The sequence below is a fragment of the Vidua chalybeata genome, chromosome 21 (genome assembly GCF_026979565.1).
Source record: "Vidua chalybeata isolate OUT-0048 chromosome 21, bVidCha1 merged haplotype, whole genome shotgun sequence".
Classification (NCBI taxonomy): Eukaryota; Metazoa; Chordata; class Aves; order Passeriformes; family Viduidae; genus Vidua; species Vidua chalybeata.
Genome location: NC_071550.1, coordinates 1,814,773 through 1,834,202, shown reverse-complemented (window position 1 = coordinate 1,834,202; position 19,430 = coordinate 1,814,773). Strand labels below are relative to the sequence as shown.

Below are 19,430 nucleotides of genomic sequence, written 5' to 3'. Positions count from 1 at the left end.
GCTACATCATCAAGGAGTGAAGCCTGAATAATAGAGCTCCCAAGTTGATTGACTTTGATTTATTAGAGTCACTAACTATTCTTCCTTTTGAAAGCCACGGTCCCTCCTCACCCCCTGAGTGAGGAGAGCAGTGTGGTGGGGAACCTGAGCTGATGGGAGGACAAACATGAGGCTCAAGACTCAGCAAACCACACATCAGGGAGCTGGGTTTGCCTCCAAAACTCGCATTCTCCCTTTCTCCTGCTTGTTCACCCATGTATCTGAACCTGACCTGCAGAAGGGCTTTTGTATTTCCACTGATGAGGCAAAGGAAGAGGGGAAATTGCATCACATCACCATAACAGGCTTTCAATTTTGTCTTTTACTGCAATTCCATACCACTTTCACACTACACCTGCAATAAATTCAGCAATGACACAAGTGAACTTAATTCTGCCATCAGAACTGCAAAAAATATTAGCCTCCCACAGAGGCGGTTGAGGCAGAGGGCAGGGGACATGGTGTGGGGACACTGCCCCCTTCCCGGGCCATTCCTGAGCGCACGGAGGTGCCACATGCCCCCTGGCACTCAGGTTGGTGACAACAGGCAGGCAGAGCCCTGTGCCCTCCCGCATCCCTTGCTGCGCGGAGGCAGCCAGGAGCACTCACTCCCGCTCCCTAACACTTGCTGCATCTGGGACAGCGGTGGGGAACGGGAATACCGGGAAACGTGAGCAGCTGGCGGAGGTGTGAAGCCAGGCCGCCTTCAGCCATCCCGCCAGCGCTCCCTCGCTGAGCTCTGCTTAACACACTGCCACACCCCCCACCACTGCACTGCGAACAGAAACGCGCTCGAATAAATCACCTCTAAGTTAAAAGCAGCCATTAGCTATTAGCAAACACCGCAGGCCTGTGGGCCAGGGTAATTCAATGTGATATGCTTGGGCATGCAAGGTAATAGGTTCCAGCTGAATACCATGTGATATAATCTCTTCAATGGGAGGTTAAATGAGGCTGAGACAGAGACCAGATGGATTTATCTGGGTAGTGCTGATGATTTTTTGTGTGTGTGCTTAAGGTGAAGTGAAGGTAAGCAAGGCAGAAATAATCGGAGAAAAGCACGAGCTGGGCTGTGTGTTGTTGGGGAAGGGATAGCGGGAGCTCGGGACCTCATCCTGCTGGAACAAACCAAGCGAGCCAGAGGATGCTCTCAAGGCAGTACAGATGGAAACAGCCAGAGAAAAATAAATACTTTATCAATTTCCCCTTATGGAGGAACAACCAGAGGGCAGAGTGAGACAAGTCGAGCGTAGCTGGGCAGATGTAGACACCTCACTGCTATTTCAGCAGGAATTTGGAGCCCGAACACCATCTCTCATCCACCCAGGACATCTGCAACGGGCAAAGGGACAGACCCAGTGTGCTCTCTCAGGCTGAGGTGTGGCAGCAGTGCCCGTCAGTGTAGCCAAAAGAGGGGCAGCTCCATGAGCAGAGTCAGTACCTAAGAAAATCAAGTGTGCAGCTTCTGCTTGGAGCACTTTGTTCTTGCTCAGGTGGGTAAAACAAGGAGCTGTGGGACCACTGTGAGGCACAGCCAGGTGTCTGCAGAGGGAGCAGGACCTCTGAGAAAGCACAGGAAATCCGTTCCTGTGAGGGTGGGTAGGCCCTGGCACAGGGTGCCCAGAGCAGCCTTGGAAGTGTCCAAGGCCAGGCTGGACAGGGCTCAGAGAAACCTGGCACAGAGGAAGGTGTCCTTGCCCATGGCACGGAGTGTGATGAGATTCCCCCACACAGAGCTATGCCATGCAGCGCTCCCTGCTCCAGAAGGTTCCAATCAACCTCCGCAATGACAGAGACGGGAGGTGGAACAAAGCACAAAGCGCAGCAGCTCCTTCACACTCGTCACCACGGGCCACTGACAGGAGAAACGCCCCTCGTCACCCCGGGTGTGCACGGACAACCCACCGGGGCCCCGCGGCCCGGGCCGTCCCTACCCTCACGGCCCCTTCCCGCCCTCAGGGCCCCGCCGCCAGGAAGGTTCTGGAAACACCGGGCTCTGCCCGCGCCCGGCATCCTCCCGGGGACATTTTCCTGCGCAGGGCTCTTCCGGAAGCCCATGGGGCTCCATCGGGAGGATCTGACCGAGGAATTGCCCCACGGTTCTGCTCCGTGAAACCGAAGGGCATCCCAGGCACCAGGCACCGGACCCCGTCCCGTACCTGCAGACGGGCTGAGCAGAGCGGGGCTGGCCGGCCCTCATCTTCCGGCAGCCTCTGGGGACTCCCACATAAAGGAGTGCAGGAGCCACGCGCCGGTCACCCCAAAATCCCCGCCTGACCGAGCACCCAGCACAGGGACGAGTGCACCTACCCCGCCAGGCTCGGGCTGGAGCGGGGCGAGATCCCTCCTCATCGCCAGGGCTCCAAACTCCCTCACCGTCCACCGTGCCCTCCCGAGGGCCCTGAGGGCACAGCCCGTAACCAGGAGCGGCGGGGGCTCGCGCTGAGGGCACCAGCCGGGCACAGCTGCGCTGGGGTCTCCCAGCTGGTCATTAACTCTGTAATTAGCGAGCACCTGCCCCGCCCTTCCTTTTAGGAAGTGGCCACAGGTGTGCGGCAAGCGACGGGATCGGAGTGGGGTCTGTGCAGTGCTCCAGAACGTTCGGCAGGGATGGGGCGTGTGGGACAGAGGACAAGGAGTGTCCGGAGCCCAGGGCAGATTTTAGGGGACTTACCTGTAACAGCCTGGTGCAGAGAAAGAACACAAAGGCGACAAGGAATCACTGAGCGATCAGGGCACATTCAGGCTGCACACAAGCCTGCAGGGAAGAGGGTTAAAATTCTGGACTCACTTAACTCAAATTTTTGTTAGATATTGTTTTATTCTGATTTCTACTCAGAAAGGAATACCAGACCCGGTGTGTCTGATAACAAGAAAGATTTCACCGGTGTACAATATTCATATCATATATGTCATAAATAGAATCATGAGCGCAGTGCTGTGGTATTCTCTGAAGAGAATATATACAAAAGTGCTGTTAAAAATCCAACGCCTTTCCTGTATTGTTTCTTTAGCTAGAGAGGTACCTCAGGATTAACAGATTATCAGTGCATTAGCATTCATATCCTGGATAAAGTGTCTCTGGTCATTTGCATGGGCACAGACTGGTAACTTAAAGGCTCTATGCAATTGGATGCTAAATAATATTCAGAGGAAATTGAATTAGACAGGAGGGAAGAGAAATGTGACTGCCATTAAATCGCTAAAGTACATTCCTGGTTTATTCCCTCCCACCCCCCGAGAATAATATAGCATTCAATTTTCCAATTATATAACTACATGAACAGTGGATTAGTAGAGGCAGATAATTGAATATTTTGACTATTCTACAAGGGACCTTTCATATTTGAAGTGGGAGATGAATAGAGCATACAGCATCAGCCTGTGGATGCACGAGCTATAAAAACCTCTATTAGATCCAGAGAGTATAAAGGTCTCCCATAGAGAGAGAGATCTTATCAGTGTTCAATATACAATAGTTAATTTATTCCACTGATATCAGGGTAAGTTATACAACTGCAAAACTGGGATATTTCAGGCCACACATCGTAGTACTTCAAAGGTGCAGGGAAAGGCATTCACAGTCATAGCATTTCAAATCCAACTCCTCTGTAACTCTGTCTTTACAGGACATCAATCATGAGATGAGAGGAACTGTAAGCTATTTTCCAGTAACACACTGCCAATCGCAAGACAAATGTCAGATGTCACAAAAGGAGAAGTAACCATTTTTCAACCTGTGAATGTCTTCAAATATATTACAATGAAAGTGTGAAAAAAATGACCCTTTCAGCTTCATTTGTTCTGACAGGTGCCAGACTTTGGAGTTCTGCATTTTATCTTCATACTGCAATAATCTTTATGACATTTGAACAAGGCTGAGGGCAGTGGCATTAGTTAGTCTACAACTGTCCTCTTATGTACAATACATAAAATTTCAAAGTCCAGCCGCTGAACTAAAAAAGATCATCTACTACTGTTTTATTTGTGTTACAGAAAAAGATAAGGAGAAGGGATGCCCACATCTGAGATTAACACATGCTGGGGACTAGTTTTGTGTGGGCTCAGCCTGACTCCTGCATTGCATTGCCATGCTGCTATTGCCACTTGGGAAAAAACACATGCTGTTTAAAGATGAAATCAGGAAAAAAAACTCTACAAACATTCCCTGAAGTGAAAACTCACTTGATGCACCATGTGTGCATTGAGTCCCTGACTCGAGACAGGTGGACTCCCCCCAGTGACACAGCACGTTTTGGGGGCACCAGCCACTGAAACATTTTGACATGGAGCTCAGGGAATGTTCTCCAACCCAAAGCTCAGTGCCCATCTCACAGCTTTGCCAATTCTGATAGCACGGAGGACACTAAAACATAAGCCAAGTCATTAACATTAAAGAGTAGAACAAAGGAGGAAAATCAAGCTCAGATGCAGCCATTCATTATTGTAATAAATGGGAGACCATAAAGAATTTCACTCAACACCCCTGAAGTTCCAAGTTATTCCTGTCCTTCCAGCCAGTCTCATGTTCTGCTTAGCCCCCACAAGAAGTGTGATCATGGAAGTCATGGTTCATTTCCTGGATAATAAAACCCCTCTGTACAACTCTAGCTGTACAGCCCAGCAGTTTTGACACATCCTTAGATCTAATTTGTACAGAGTTACACTGTTATTTAAGGGAAAAACGAAGGATATGAGCAAAGACACAAATGAGATCTGCTCCAGGTGTTACTGCAGGTCCCAAAAGGGTAACAAACATGCAAAAGACAAAAAATGAGCAAACCTAGAATATGGTTAGTTTAGGCTAAAGTCAGTGACAGGGTTGGTTCCAGTGGAATTTAGATGACCTCTTAGGCCTTTACACTGTACAGCTTTCTGCAGAAGCAGTGCTGAATCCCTGAAGACAAAACCACCACTTGATTCACCAAATTTGACTTAAGAAAGTAAATCTTTTTCTGTGAATAAGTGTGAGCTTATTGGTTCTGTGGAAGCAAAAGGATAAACAGTTTTAGTTCTTCTTTAAAAAACTAACAGTACTTGTCATGGCAAAGACATGTACAAAGAAGTAGAAGCCAAAATATTATTTCAGTGCTTTAAGCCTGACTTTAAAAAATAAGTACATAGACACTGACCAAATCTGTATTGATTCCAACACCTACAGTCCAAGCCGTGGAAAAAAGAGAGTCAAGGCCTGAAGCCTGAGCACAAGTGTAATTTCAGATTTCAGATCTCCAGTCTGGTATTTGTGACTGCAGTTCCTTCCTTGCTTGCTGTGACATGTCCTGTGCACACAAAGCGATGTAATTCCTTTGACACGAGTGTGCCTCAGTCAGTGCAGCCAATCCCATGACGCTGGTTATCATCCCCTGTGGTTTGCTCCTTCTTTTCCACACACTCAGGATGAATGCACAGTTTGTCACGGGATGTGCACGGTAAATCCCACAGAGAGGTGAAGAAACAGCCACCGCCAGAGTCATTATTTGAAAACGGGAGGTTGCAGTAGACTTTTTGAAAAGCATAAATAAAAAATACAGCTGAAATAAGTCGTTGTCACTGAAATGAAAGGATTCTAGCGCCAGTCTTTCCTCTAGCAGTACACGTACCTGGCTGGGGACTAACTCCCAGTTCTGTCCCGGCACATCAGCGCCCTTAGCTGCGATGATTTCTGTAATCTGAGCACCTGGTGGCCGTGGGGCTGGGGAGGGCCGGTGCAGGCGGGGCCGGGCGCGGTCCCCGCGGCTGGCAGGGCCCCGCGGGGCTCGGCGAGGCCGCAGCCCCAGACCAGGCGCTTCCCGTGCAGGGCAGCCAGGCGACACTCGCAGAGCTCGATCAGCGACAGCACCTGCTTGTGCAGCGGCAGCGCCTTGTACTTCTTCTGGGCCAGGCAGAAGAAAGCTTCCACGAAGGCTTGCAGACACATTCCTGCAAGGAAAAGGTGCTCACAGAGATGGAGTGCATTTCTAGAAGCCTGCATTCCTTAGGGATAATCCTATGTCTTGTTTGTTGTGGCAGAAAGGCCAGATGTGTGTGCGGTGGGTGTGAACACACACAGTCGTGCTGGTTCACACCTTTTCATTTAAATGGCAGCAATCTGGAATGCTCAGAAAGCAAAGAAATTGTCTATCCCTCAAAGACCAAAAGCCGAGGCTTTATTTGTGTCACACTCATTGGGTGCTTCAGGGCAGGGTAAGCCCAGGCTGGGTTACAGACGGGTGACATTCTCTATCACTGAGGCAGCTTCTGGTTTTGCAGACCTCAGCCTGCAATCCAGAGGCAAAGTGGTACAGCAAGGACCCATTTTAGGATATCGCACCATTAAACTGATGTAGTATTAGCCTTGATTTCTGCTGCCAAAATTATTAAGTTGAAACCAAATGAGGCACACAGTAACACACTGAGCATCAAAGAAAACAATCCAGCTGGAGAGAAAAACAACTTTATGTCGGCAGCCGAATGGAGTCTTTTAGAGATGGATCTGACCCAAAAGTTCACACCAGTGTGTTATTTCAGTCTGTAGCACTATGAAGGTAACCCCATTACTAAGTAACACCTTAGCAAGATATGAGTTTATTTGAAGCACTACTTCCCTCCTACACAGCCTGTACCAGGTACAAACCCTTCTGAAGGTGAAGAGGCCATTTTTTCAGTCATACCAAACAACTCCACAGTAGTTGTTTCAACTGAATGAAAAACAAACAGCTGAAGAGTGAGTGCAGTGCCAAAAAAATGTCTCTGCTATAATACAACTGCTCTACCCCTTCCCACACAAGAGTCCCCTGCAGAAGCCCCATGCTGCAGGGGAGACTTCAGCTGCTGTTCAATCACATCTCCCTAATAGCACATTACCAGAGCCAAGGGGAAGAGGAGCTGAGTATTAACACTAATTATTGTATTTAAAACCTTGATGTAATACCTACTCAAATTCTTAATTAAGAAGCCAGACCCCAATTGGTTGTGCAGAATGCCACAAGCTCTCCCAGTTTGAACATACACTTAAGAAGATTATTTTAGGAGGAGATATTGAAAGGTTTGGGGTTTTTAACTGTGTTGGCTTATTGATGCTGTAGGAAAGGCACCTTTTCAAAATATGACAATTACATTCTGAAGTATAATTTCTCTCAACCAAGGCTGCAGCTGGGGTCGTTTACGATCTTGGCTGTAAAACAGCTTGCAAAGGAATTGTTGAGTTATCTGAAAGCAGCAGCTGCCAGCTCAGTAAATTATTTTATCAGTCACGGTGAGCTGCAGGCAGGGAAAGCACCTCTGGTAACACACACACTTTCTCCCCAGAAGTGACACTCATGTGAAGCATATTATGAAAAAAGTTAGAAGCTGTTTTGGAACAACAGAATCGTGCATGTCTTGGTTACAGCTGGGAGTGGGCTAAACATAAAGCCAACAGAAACAGGTGGATAGTTTGCGTTTTAACACCTAAAAAGCATCTGGTTCATTGACACCATACACAAATCTCTTAGTTTTTGAAAGCCTGGAGGTTCCAGCCAACCACATAAGTGATTTACACCCTGAAAAGCTAAATGCAAATACTCTAATTTTATGTAGCTGTGAAATTGAGGTGACCCTCACGTACCTGAAGTAATACTACCCTGAAGGGTGACTGCCACAGCACTAACCAGGAGAATTGGTTGTGTATGTGCATGCCTCAGGTGTACATGGCTTCTTCCCATTTCTATCAAATGTTTGAGGTGTACTTGAGCAACTAAATGTGAAAAAAATAATCCCAAAAGTCAGATTTCATAGTTTTTGAATACAAACCTGGGTTACTTGAGTCCTTGTGGTCAATGCCCATGCTGTTCCACCTCCTTGTGATATCAATATATAGGATATCTACAGCAGCCATTGAAAAATTGCTGTTACTCAGTTTGCAGTTTCTGTTACAAAGAAACAAAATAAAGATGAGATTCTCATTACATCCAAACTCCCAAGTTAGGAAAAATTCTGCAAGGGCAGCTTGCAGGAGAAAAGTTTACCCATGTCATGTGTACAGACCCACTGTAACGTGCTCAGTCTAATAAAACACACACAGCAGAGAGCAAACAAACCAGCATTCATTAAGTGCTCCTATCTGAATGGAACAGGCCCAAACCCGGAATATTTCAATTAAAAACATGACCTGACTGTTACACAGAGCTTTCTCCCAGGGTATTGCCAGTACTCTGAGGCTGTAAGAGATGGAATGAATTGGTAAAAACCCACCACAAATCAGCACAGGCTATCTGCACAGATTTGCACAGAGAAATACTCTTTTATTGTCTGACTGATCCCGTTTGGAAAGGGCTGGAGGAAGCTTTCAGGCACAGCCTTGCTTCTCCATGCCTGAACACCGAGAGGATTTGCCCTGGTGGAATGGAACCCTGCAGCTCTGGATGCAGCTCGGGCTGCGGGGCTGTGGAGCTGGGACTTTGTGTGGCCCAGTCCGCAGTGCGGTGTTGATCAGCCCTGGCAACAGCCCTGTGTCCAGGATTTCCAGATGTCTGGCAGCCTGGCTGCCACCACTGCACCTGCCAAAGAGCTGGCCAGAATTTCTCACCAGAAAAGAAAGAAAGAAATAAACAAACAAACAAACAAAAAAAAAAAAAAAAAACCAAAAAAGCCCACCCCAAACTCAAACAATTGAACCAAATCTCACTCTTCAGTAATCTCAACAGAGCTCCCTTAAAATAGAGTAAGGCCTTGCCTAGATAGCCCAAAACCTCCCAGGCAGCTCCCAAGGACTAGAGAGAGGCAGTGTTTCCTTTTTAGCCACTTTTTTAGAATGAAGAAAATATTAAAGGAGAACAGATTTTGATGAGCCAGAATTTGGGTGGACAGTCTTTGCAAGCACTTGCCCACACACGAAATCCCACTCGTGTACCATTTTGTTCCTGAAAAGTGATACAACACACGGAAACCTGACCTTCCTTCTGAAATGAACAGCAATGACAGCTCTTCAAAAAAGGGCCTTATAGCTGGCATAGATGCTCTGGAGAAAATAAACAAAAATATCTGCCAGTATTAAAAAGTTTAATTTAACATGCATTAAGAAACTGCAAATGCTATTTCATTGAGCTATAGCAATGTATCTGAATATTCTTGAAAGAAAATGTTGGCATTTATTCTATGTTCCTCTGACAAGTGCCAAAATAAAGCTGGATAAAACTACAAAAAAATACAGAACTGGATGCAATCCTGTGCTGGTCTGTGGATAGAGCAGATGCCTTCAGACATTTTCTATATATCATAATTTGTATAAACCAAGTGTTTTATATTCATTCCTGAATGCTAAATGCATCTGCATAGAAACAGGATCTGTGTTTTAAGAGTACATCTGCTGCTGCTGCTCATTTCTTTTGTCATAGTCAATGAAAGACAGAAAATGAGGTATTTGTACCATGACTAGAACAGATATAGCCATAAAAAACAATGGAAAAAACCCTCCTAAATAAAAAGTATGTGAAAAAATAAATTGAGTTTCTTGACATTGCAAGGTGCAATTTCACAATGCAAATCCTCCCTGCACGGTGCATCAGGAACTGGCATTTGGGAATCCTTCCTGCGGCCTGGGGCGGCCGGCGGTGCCCCCACAGCCAACAGAATCACATCAAGTGACCCAATTTCAGTTGTCACTTCCTCACAATGATATTTCTACCGTTTACTGGGAACCTGACTTGTTGACAAAGACGGCAAATTGTATCTGCCAAAGTATCTCTGATCTGCTGTCAAAGACCCAACTTCTTCCCAGACACACACTCATAGGTCAGGCATTTCAGGAGCTTGGATGGATGAAAATGTATTTTAGAACAGAACAGGCACTGGCTCCACGTTGGAAGGCATCACAAAGCCTGCAGGCTGAGGGTGTACCACTAACAGGGCCAGCTTTTACCCCACTGACCTTATAAAGGTGCGGAATCCCGTTGGCCCCAGCTTGGTGGTCCCTTTGACCCCGAGGAAGCGGATGAACAGGGCGGCCACCCTGTCCACGAGGCGCAGGTAGCTGAAGTGCCTGGCGTACTTGGGGAACACCTGCTTGAGGAACAGCGAGGGCAGAGCAGCCTCCGGGCCCGGGGCAGCGTCTGGCGGCTCCTCGCTCGCTCCCGGCGCCTGCTCCGAGCTCTGGCACCTGCAGAGCAGAACCGCAGAGGGGGTCAGCTTGGGAGGGACCTCAGAGCTCGTCCCGTCCAGCCCCTGCCACGGGGACACCTCCCACAGACCGGGGTGGACACCGAGGCACTGCTGTTGGGGGGCACTGTCACACTGAGGTTTACAGAGCACTCTTAAGACTGTTGCTGCAGAATGTTAAAATAATTATATTCTTTTGTATCCACACTTCTGTTTGCTGAGGTTTAATGTCTATAAATGCGACCACTGTTTTTATAAAAGCCTAAAAAGTCTTTAAAAATAAATAAGCTTAGGCAGTGCTTTGATAATGTTCCTCTTTGCTGCAGATAGCAAAGTAGAAAAATAATGTTATTAGTTAAACTAATGACATTAGTTAAGTAAAGCTTAGTTATTAGTTTTGTTCTTTCTCATGAAAGTTGGCATGGTGGTGTCACTGCTGTTGAAAACCTGCCAAAAGAGCAAGAGTATGTACAGGCAAGAAACAACAAGCACACAGGCTTCTATTTTTAATCTTATAAGGTCTGTTCATGAATTTAAAAATTCAAATCTTCAGCCAGTTGAACCAGACCTTGACCAAATGTGAAACCTTGTACTCAGCAGAGAGGACGTTGTGCTGTTTGTAACACAACTCTCATTTTAATGATGCCTGGAAGCCCTTTCTCATTCTAAATTCAACAGTGTTTTGGATTGTACATTATTCATTCATCATTAATGTTTTTAGTTAAAAAAATATAAATCCTTACTTTAAAAGGCAGAAGCAGAGTTGAGGACATTTTCATTTTTTATAGAGACTACTAAAGGGATCAGCTTCAGAGCCCTGAACTGTGCCCAGCGCTCTCCTCGGAGCGCGGCTGGAGCCTTGTCCATCCACCCAACTCCCTGAAACAGGGCTTGGGAACAACATCTCCTCCTCTGCAAACCTGCAGCTCCTTCCCAAACCACGCCTCTTCCCTGCTGAACAGCAGTCCCTGGAATTTCTGAAGTACTTTAACGGAGTTTTTTCCCTGCCCTTCATTTTTAAACCTCCATCCTCCATAGCAATGAGAAATGTCACAGAGAACACCCAAACCAGAACCAGTGCTCTGGACACATCATCCCTGCTGGGAGCCACAGAAGACTCTGTCTCCCTGGCTAAGGGGGAATGGACACAGTCAAATTACTAAAATGTCTTTGGTTTAGTTTAGGGCATAAAAATAAAATTGTATTTTAGTCAAAGAAAAAATATTCTGGAATGCAATAAAGCAGAGGCTCTAAACTACCACCTAGAATTTCCTGCTTCCCCTCCTTTCTAGGAGAAAAACCCACAGCTGTCTTTGAGGTCATGTATAAAACTCAGAACCAGCATCCCATTTCAAACTTTTACTGAAGTTTGGAGAGAGCTCTTAAATCCACATTTCTTATTGGAAAAGTATTGTAAAATTAAAACCAGCAGTTTTTTGTATGCTACTGCATGTCTCATTCCTTTCCACTTATACATTGGGAAAGGCTGTAAAATATTTAAATCAGAACAAGAAAACTTAATCTAGCCTTTATTGCCAAACGTTGTACTGCCATTCGGTAAAAAAGAAAAAAAGGGAATATACTTCTTAGTTTGCTTTTGAGGGTTAGCACTTTTATAAAGTTTAATGATTTGTTTTCATTCTTTAGCTTCCCCCACAAGATTTCCTTACTTTTCATTTTTTAAAACACTAGAGCCCAATTAATATGATCATACAATTTCAATTACACTGAAAGATATATTTTGCACTTCTAATAAAACTCAGACTTTCCAAAGCAAACCTGCACAAAGGCTTGCCTGTGTCTGCACTATGAATTGATCCACAAACCTGCTTATTCTGCACACTTACCTTCCCTGATTTACACTGACTATATTCAGGGTACAATTCTCCACTGCTACCACAGACACTATCTCAATAAAAGTTTATTTTCTGTATTATTCACACACCTGTGTGCCCCCACCTCGGTGTGGTCTCAACGTGACTAATTAAGACAAGCAGCCTGGGTAGGTCCCTACAGCCAAGGGCAATGCCTATAAATACAGAATTTTACTGTGATTGCATATTTTCCAAAGAAAGGGTGCACAGCCCGTTTTTTGCCTCAGCACTCAGACAAGTTCACCCCCTGCAATGCCCCATTTCGTGTTCTCCAGGGTTTGGCTGCCACCTGCCAGCACCACACCACGAGGGGCTGAACTCCCCAGGGGTCACCCAGCCAAAAACAGGAGCAGAGCTTCCTCAGAGCAGAGCAGAAGGAAGAAAAAGGAGGGAAAAAAACAAGCAGAGAGAAGGAGAGATGATGCCAAGAGTGCAGGAGGAAGGAGCTACAAAGAGCAAAAATACAGCTCTGAGTCCAGCAACAGTGAAAATGAGAGGGGGATTTTCACCTCTGTGTCTGCCTTTAGCTCAGCCGTCAACTGGAAAATACGGACGTACTCATGTCTGTCATCTCACCTGAATCTCACACAATCATGGAATAGTTTGAGCCCATGCAGGTCCATCCTTTCCCTATCCCAGGCTGCTCCCAGCCCTGTCCAGCCTGGCCTGGAACACTCCAGGGAAGGGGCAGCCACAGCTGCTCTGGGCTCCCTGTGCCAGGGCTTGGTGCTGAAAACCCCACGGACTTCACCGAGTGCTGCAGTGGGGCTGTGGGGAGGGACCAGGAACTCCCCATCTCCAGAGACCCCTGCCCACGTTCCCTCCATTTGCTCCTCTCCCGTGGGGTTTCCAACAGGCCAAGGGAGGAGAAGAAAGCTGAGCCCCACTCTTTAAAGCTGCTCGTTAGAATTAATTGTTTTGACTGACACAGCTGAGTCAGGCAAATGAATGAAAGGTCAAATATAAGGTAATGCTTCTGTTGCCACACAGAAAAAAGCAAAGCTTCATTTACATACTAATGTCTGACCTCAATACATTAGTTTGTCTAATTCTGCAGCTTATGAAAGATCACTCTTTAGAAATGATCAACTGTGGTGCAGCTTTTAAAAAAAATTTAAATTTTAATAAAGCTTATGGAAATTATATCTAAGACTACTTATCTTTTTTACATGATTATTAATTTATTAATGTTTCCTCCATCTATGTTTTATTCCTTTCTTTCTGACCAGCCTTAATCTTTATGCAAATACAAGTTGCTAAGGGACAAACAAATTTGCAACTACTAATTAAAGGCTTCAAAATTTGCAGCATTTTGTATGCTTGTATATAAAATTTAGCTGTCAAATTCAGAGTAAAATGGGGTAAGAATCACAATATTAATATTTCTAAGAATGCTGAGTTGATGTATTTTACATTTAGGGCATTGCTAGAAGTATAAATTAAGCAATTTCAGTATCAGCTTACAACTGCTTACCTAATAAAAGAAAATACTATGTTCTGGGTTCTGAAGCTATAATTATTCCCTCAGCTGAGCCTCTCTTCTCCAAGCAAGGACTATGTTAACATAGTTAAAAGCAGAGAATATTTTGCATGACAAATCTATCTACCCACCCATTTATCACCACAGAATATGGACCTCCCAAAGAACAGGTAAGTGTTTGTACCTGGAGTGTGTAAGAAGGAAATATATTCATGTGCTCATTCACAGAAATAAATCATTTAGGGAACTAAGGCCAAGCTAGAGCACTGTCTCTGCATTATCAACCATTCATGAATTTGCTTTTCTGAACTAATCCCATTATTTTATTAGCACAGACTTCCAGCACTCCCAGGATGTTGTAGCAAGCAGTTTCATGGTTTGCCTGCATGTTGTGTGAGTAATCAGCTTTTGTTCTGGCCACTCTGAGTGTCATTTGAAGAAAATGAATATTCATCCCCTCTTCACCCTCGGGCAAAGTTAAAAAAAAACACCAATAGCACAAGAATTTCCACTTTTCAAAATAATAATAATAGTTGCACAAAGATAGAAGCATTAAAAGAATGTTAAACCCACAGAGTAAGAGATTTTTGACATTATGTTGGAAAAATTATGGAAAAAAGTCTCTTATATAGACTTTATTCAACACTTTGGAGAATGCTTTGAGGCAGGCAAAGCAACCCCAGTAAAGAGTCCATAATTCAAAGAGCAGAATCAATCAAACATAAGGATTGATAATCACCACGGTGTTGGCAGACAAAAGTCTGATCACACCAAATACATTTTGAAAACACAGCAGCTGTCCTGTCTCTGGGAAGCAGAAAATGCTGAAAGCAGAATTTCCATCTCTCTCTGAGAGAAAAAAAAAAAAAAAAACAAAAAAAAACCCTGTATCTCAGTTAAAGAAATAAATTGGGTAAATCACCTCACTTAGATTTTGAACTTCACCTGCAGCTTCCAGGCCTGACGATGGTGTCTCTGTAGAAGGGTGAAAGGCACGGAGCACACTGCTTGTTTTGGAGAGCTGGCAAACACATTTTAGGTGAATCCACGGGTAAAATGTACTCCATAGCTTTGCCACTGGCTTAAGAAAACCAAAATAATGTATGAGACAGTTGGAGAAGTGAAGGCCAAGCCCCTGCAGCCTGTCAGCAGCCATCAGAGCAGCTCTCAGGCACAGCTCCCGCCCGTTGCGGGCTCTCCGCTCTGTCCCTGGAGTGCTGTTTGTTTGCCACAGCCATCAGTCCCCCTTCCGAGAAGGATGGCTCACTGCCTCTTCAGACTGATGGATTTATTATAAAAATAAACACTTCTCATTAAAGATTAAATAGCTTTTGGCAGAAAACAGAAGAGTGGAAAGTTTGCTGCCTTCACATAGTGTTAATGAGTGTTTCCAAGATGTAGAAACTTGGCAGGGATCCTGCTCTGCTCCACACCAGGGACACAAAGCCAGGCAAGAGAACATTACTGACATTTTCATTTCATATGCAGAGAAGTCTAGAGCTGTGGTTTGATCTCTGTAGCCCTCCCTAATTCATAGTTTAAATAATTAAAGGAGAAATGCATCTGAGTAGTCTCAGGTGCTGAAAAAAAACTGCTATTTCCTAATTATTAACTGAGATTCTTTACTTCCAACTTTCTGCTCTTAAGAATAATGGTGGTATCATTCTGTATTCACTACAGATTTATTACTCTTAATGTAACACAAGCAGTGAATGCTTATGTTATTACCTGTCAGCTATGAGTGCAGCAGAAAATATGGCATTACTGTAATGAAATAATGGATAAGCAATGCAAATCCTGCATCCAAAGACTTTGTTCCACTGTAGCAAAAAATTATTACAGAACAAAGATCATTAAATATAGTCCCCAATACTTTATTTTCTGTGGAGGTAGCTGTTATTATTCCTAGTAGATTTATTTGTGTTCACTATTTGCTTTCAAGGTACTTATGTGCCTCATTATTTCTCCAGAGTTTCTTTTGTTTCTTTAGAAAAGTGTGCCTGAAAAATAATAATGCAGGATAGTGCAAAGGCAAAGCAGCTGTAAAGCCTGGGAATACACTGAAATTAGACCACCAAGTGTCTTACACTAGAACAGGAGGAAAAAAAAAAATCCAGGATATTTCTTCCCATGTGGAAATTATTCTTAGAAAGCACTTGTGCTTATGCTGGGACAGAAAAGGAGCTTTACCCTGTCAGCCAAGGGAGCAGAAAGCAGCACTGCAATTGCATTTTATCAGCCTTAATCCTCCTATTAAAGCAGGTGAATTCTCATACACAAAATAACACTCCTGATGATTACACTGCTATTAAGTCATGTGACTTCATGCTTTCCTTTTGTGGCTACTGGGTGCTAGGCAGTTTTATTGCTTTCTCAGTGTTTCAGAGACTAGAGACCAATTATTACTTAAAAATAAGCCAATCATCTCTCTTGCTGAAAGATGACTTGCAGCAGAAGTTAAATTATAGAGAACATCACTGCCCCCAATACATTAATTTCTGTCACTCTGTCACTGTAAAAATTTACAGCAGATACAATCTCTTTGAAGGGGGATCAAGTCATAGAAAGTACAAGCCTAGTTTTAAATAGAATTTTAATTTTAATGAAAGCTTCAGGGAATGATGTTTATGCTGCTTATCTTTCATACCTGGTGATTAAGTTAATTTATACTTAATGGAAGAGGATATTTCTAATCCCCAGACAGGCTCAACATCTGTCTCTGACTATGTTTTTGGAAGCCTTAAGCTGCTTGTGATTGATGTAATAAAACCAGGATGCTGCTGAACTGACACCTGAAGGATATCTGTAAGAGGGAAAATGTTATTTTTCTGCTCAATGCCTCTGCTTAAGTCAAACCAAAATCCAAGCACTTAATATTGCTGTCCCTTAAAATCCTGCTTTGCACTCCCCCACCATTATTTGAGTATGAACAGGGCAATAAGCAAACAGTTCTCAAATATGTTTATGATCCAATATTCACTCATTATGTGCAGTGCCTGAGACATGTAACTTTCTGACAGCCTGAAGCTAATGAGAATAATAAACCTCCTGCAAAAAAAAATCTGTGAAATGGTCTCCATTTTTCCTTCACTTCTCTTTCCGTGTGTATTTAAAACCTAATGTTAGCAAAAATAAATGCTTGCCTTTATCACATAATTATAACAGGGGAAAAAAAGTCTTGAAATGTAAACATCTTGCCAGAAAAAGATAAGATTTTCAACTTTGTCCCAAGAAATCACAGTACCGTCAAAGAAAAAAAAAGATAGGTATTTCAGCTGTCATTTATATCCATTTTATTTTAAATTCTAATTCTTACAAGGCACCTGCACGTAAGAACTTTGCCCTGGTGTTCAGGGCTAATGTGCATTTGTGCACATTCATTTATTCCATTTCACTGTTATCCACTCCAAGTGTGTGATGGGGCCCAGGAGCCCCACTCCAAGAAGTGATTTGTTTCTTTCTTAGCGAGGTGATGCACCTCAGCCTGCCCTTGGCTGATCAATTGGTTCTAACATCTTCTAGGCTGCATGAAATCTGATTTTTTTGAAATCAATTTGTTCATGGGTTGTGCCATTCCTGAGAGAACACAAAGTGCACGCCACGACTCGGGAGTCACATGAGGAACTGGAGATGAGGACAAAGCATTCAAGGCTCCCCCAGATATTTTATGCAAAACTCTCACAGCTGCTTGTAGTTTTAGTTACACATAACACAGAGATTGTAAAGCTGTCAAGGAGACAGGTAAGAAATAAGACATTTTTATACCATATACACATAGCCCTGCTGTACATACAGACATAAATACACACTGTGTAACTACAATTTCTGTTTGTAGTATATACCTGTCCACTTATGCTCTGAAAACTGTCTGGTGGGAAGCAATTCAGTATAAGAGAGATTACAGAAAATTAGAAGTTATTGGAGTTTACATTACAGAGCAACTGGGAAAATTGATTTAAAGGCAGGGTTGCTTCTGTGCAGCACAAACACTCAAGAAGGTGAAAGGGGAAAAAATGTCAAATTAAATACACATATAGCTTTCATTTTAGACAAGGCAATTAAGCTAATATTCTGAAAATCAAATTTCATTCAAGAAGCATTTAACTGAAGATTAGTAATGGAAATTGTGCATATACAAACGCCAGGGAACAACTCTACAGTCGAAGAGTGCAGCTGAATCACTGCTCCTGCAGTAAGATACCACCCAAAAATTAGATTATGTTAGCAAGCTACAGGCTACCTAGAGGTGAAGATGATTTTGCTGATAGCAGAAACTCAGCTCAAATGATTAACATATTGAAGTGTCAGGAAAAAACACTTTGCACACAAACCTAACTATTAATGTCCTTCCCTGTATGACCACAAAAATTCAGTGAACCCCCCTGGACAGGGAAGGCACACACAGATGTTGCCTTTAGCTTTAAGAGAGGGGGGAAAAAAGTGGTTTTAACTTCAAACTACAACAGCTTTCTTGTATTGAAAAATAAAGAGGAAATTACAGGGGGTGGAATGAGATGATCTTAAAGGTCCCTTCCAGCAGAAGACTGACTCCACCAAACACTTAAGTAAACACTTCAGTACTCGATGAATAAGGTCAGAATTGCTATTGTTTTATATCCTGTCCAATGTAACTCAAGCACATTTCTGACCATATTTAAGCTGAATTTTCACTGGTTCCAGCTGAAGCTTCCCGTCAGCAACGCCTGGATACAGCAAACATCTGCATGCAACACAGCTCCCAGGGATGCTTTGAAGTCCTGCTGACTTCATGGTTTAAAAAACAAAGCAAAGCAACACAAAGCAGCTTACTTTGATAGAATTCAGCCAAAGCAGGAGCAGACAGCAGAGGAGCTCCAAGATCCACGTGGCACTTTGGGAAGGAGGCTCGGACAGCAGAGCTGAGCCATCAGCTGCTGCTCCTCTGGCCCCAGCCAGAGCTGCTGGGACAGTGCTGAGGGACACAAACTGCACCTAAACCTGCCTGAAACCAGGCTCTCCTACCATCAAGACTCGCTGACAATCTCTAATCAAATTACTGAATCCAAAGATGTATTTAGACCTGCGGCCTCCACGTTCATTTTGAGGCCATGTGGAAAGAGATGAAGCAGACACCTCTTTATTCCTGACCTCCCTTCTTGTTGGGCAAACCTTGGAGATTACAGCAACTCCTGTGGCTGCATTACAGAAACTTGAGGAAAGTGACATAGTTCTCCTTTTCTCTGTATTTTATCACAAAGGCTTTCTTTTTATGTAAGAATCATTGTAAGGCAGGAAAAAGCAAAAAAAAAAAACCCTTCCTAATGATCAACTTAAAATGTAATATGGTGTGAATATCTAAGAGATGTAATTGCTAGAGCATGTTTTGATACATTCAAATGTTGGGAAAGTTCAGGTTTTATGGAGACATTTGTGACAGATCACATTCCTTAGCTTATCGCCATTCCTTCCTCCACTGCTCACGAGAGACAAAAAAGAAAGAAAAGAGATGTCAATAAAAAACTAATTAGATTAGCTGCATCTCAAAACACTGTGATTCAAGTCTAATTGGCCAAAGTAGTCTCCATTCCCAATTTGATAGCACAGACCCAGAGCTGGGCTCACCCCAGAGCTGGGGGCACTGCACACACCAATTACTGCTAAAGCACACCACGGGCTTGGGCCAATTAATTCCACAGAGCTGAAAATGAAACCTTTTCAAATCCTGCAACCATATCAGTTCTTGTCCATTAAGATTTCCAAATGAGCTGGGCCTGTCATCCACTCACTTGCTGGGGACATTGTAAGCACTTCCAGCAGTCCCTCAATACGGGGTCATTGCAAGAGACTCAGGATAAGAGTGAATTCACTCTTTATGTGCAAGTTAAAGTACAGCCTGTCCAGGCAAGATGTGAGTGCTTGGAATACACTGTGTGAGCAAACAC

General features: G+C 43.9%; 1 protein-coding gene across 3 annotated transcripts in view; it reads right to left on the bottom strand.

Moving 5' to 3' along the window:
• Window positions 1–1,330: 1,330 nt before the first annotated feature.
• The window catches only part of TTLL11 (tubulin tyrosine ligase like 11), a 38,499-nt gene continuing 20,399 nt past the window's right edge, over window positions 1,331–19,430 (bottom strand). The window contains exons 7-11 of one of the 3 annotated variants that reach the window (XR_008434433.1): window positions 9,929–10,156; window positions 7,813–7,928; window positions 5,643–5,961; window positions 2,714–2,797; window positions 1,331–1,480 (exon numbers count right to left, since the gene is read on the bottom strand). Coding sequence is in view for 2 of the 3 variants with exons in the window: in XM_053962043.1 (XP_053818018.1) it covers window positions 5,654–5,961; window positions 7,813–7,928; window positions 9,929–10,156 (652 nt within the window). In the remaining variant the exon portion in view is untranslated. Of the gene's footprint in view, window positions 1,481–2,713; window positions 2,798–5,105; window positions 5,962–7,812; window positions 7,929–9,928; window positions 10,157–19,430 lie in introns of those variants that run through there. The other 2 variants (XM_053962043.1, XM_053962042.1) reach the window with 2 other exon arrangements.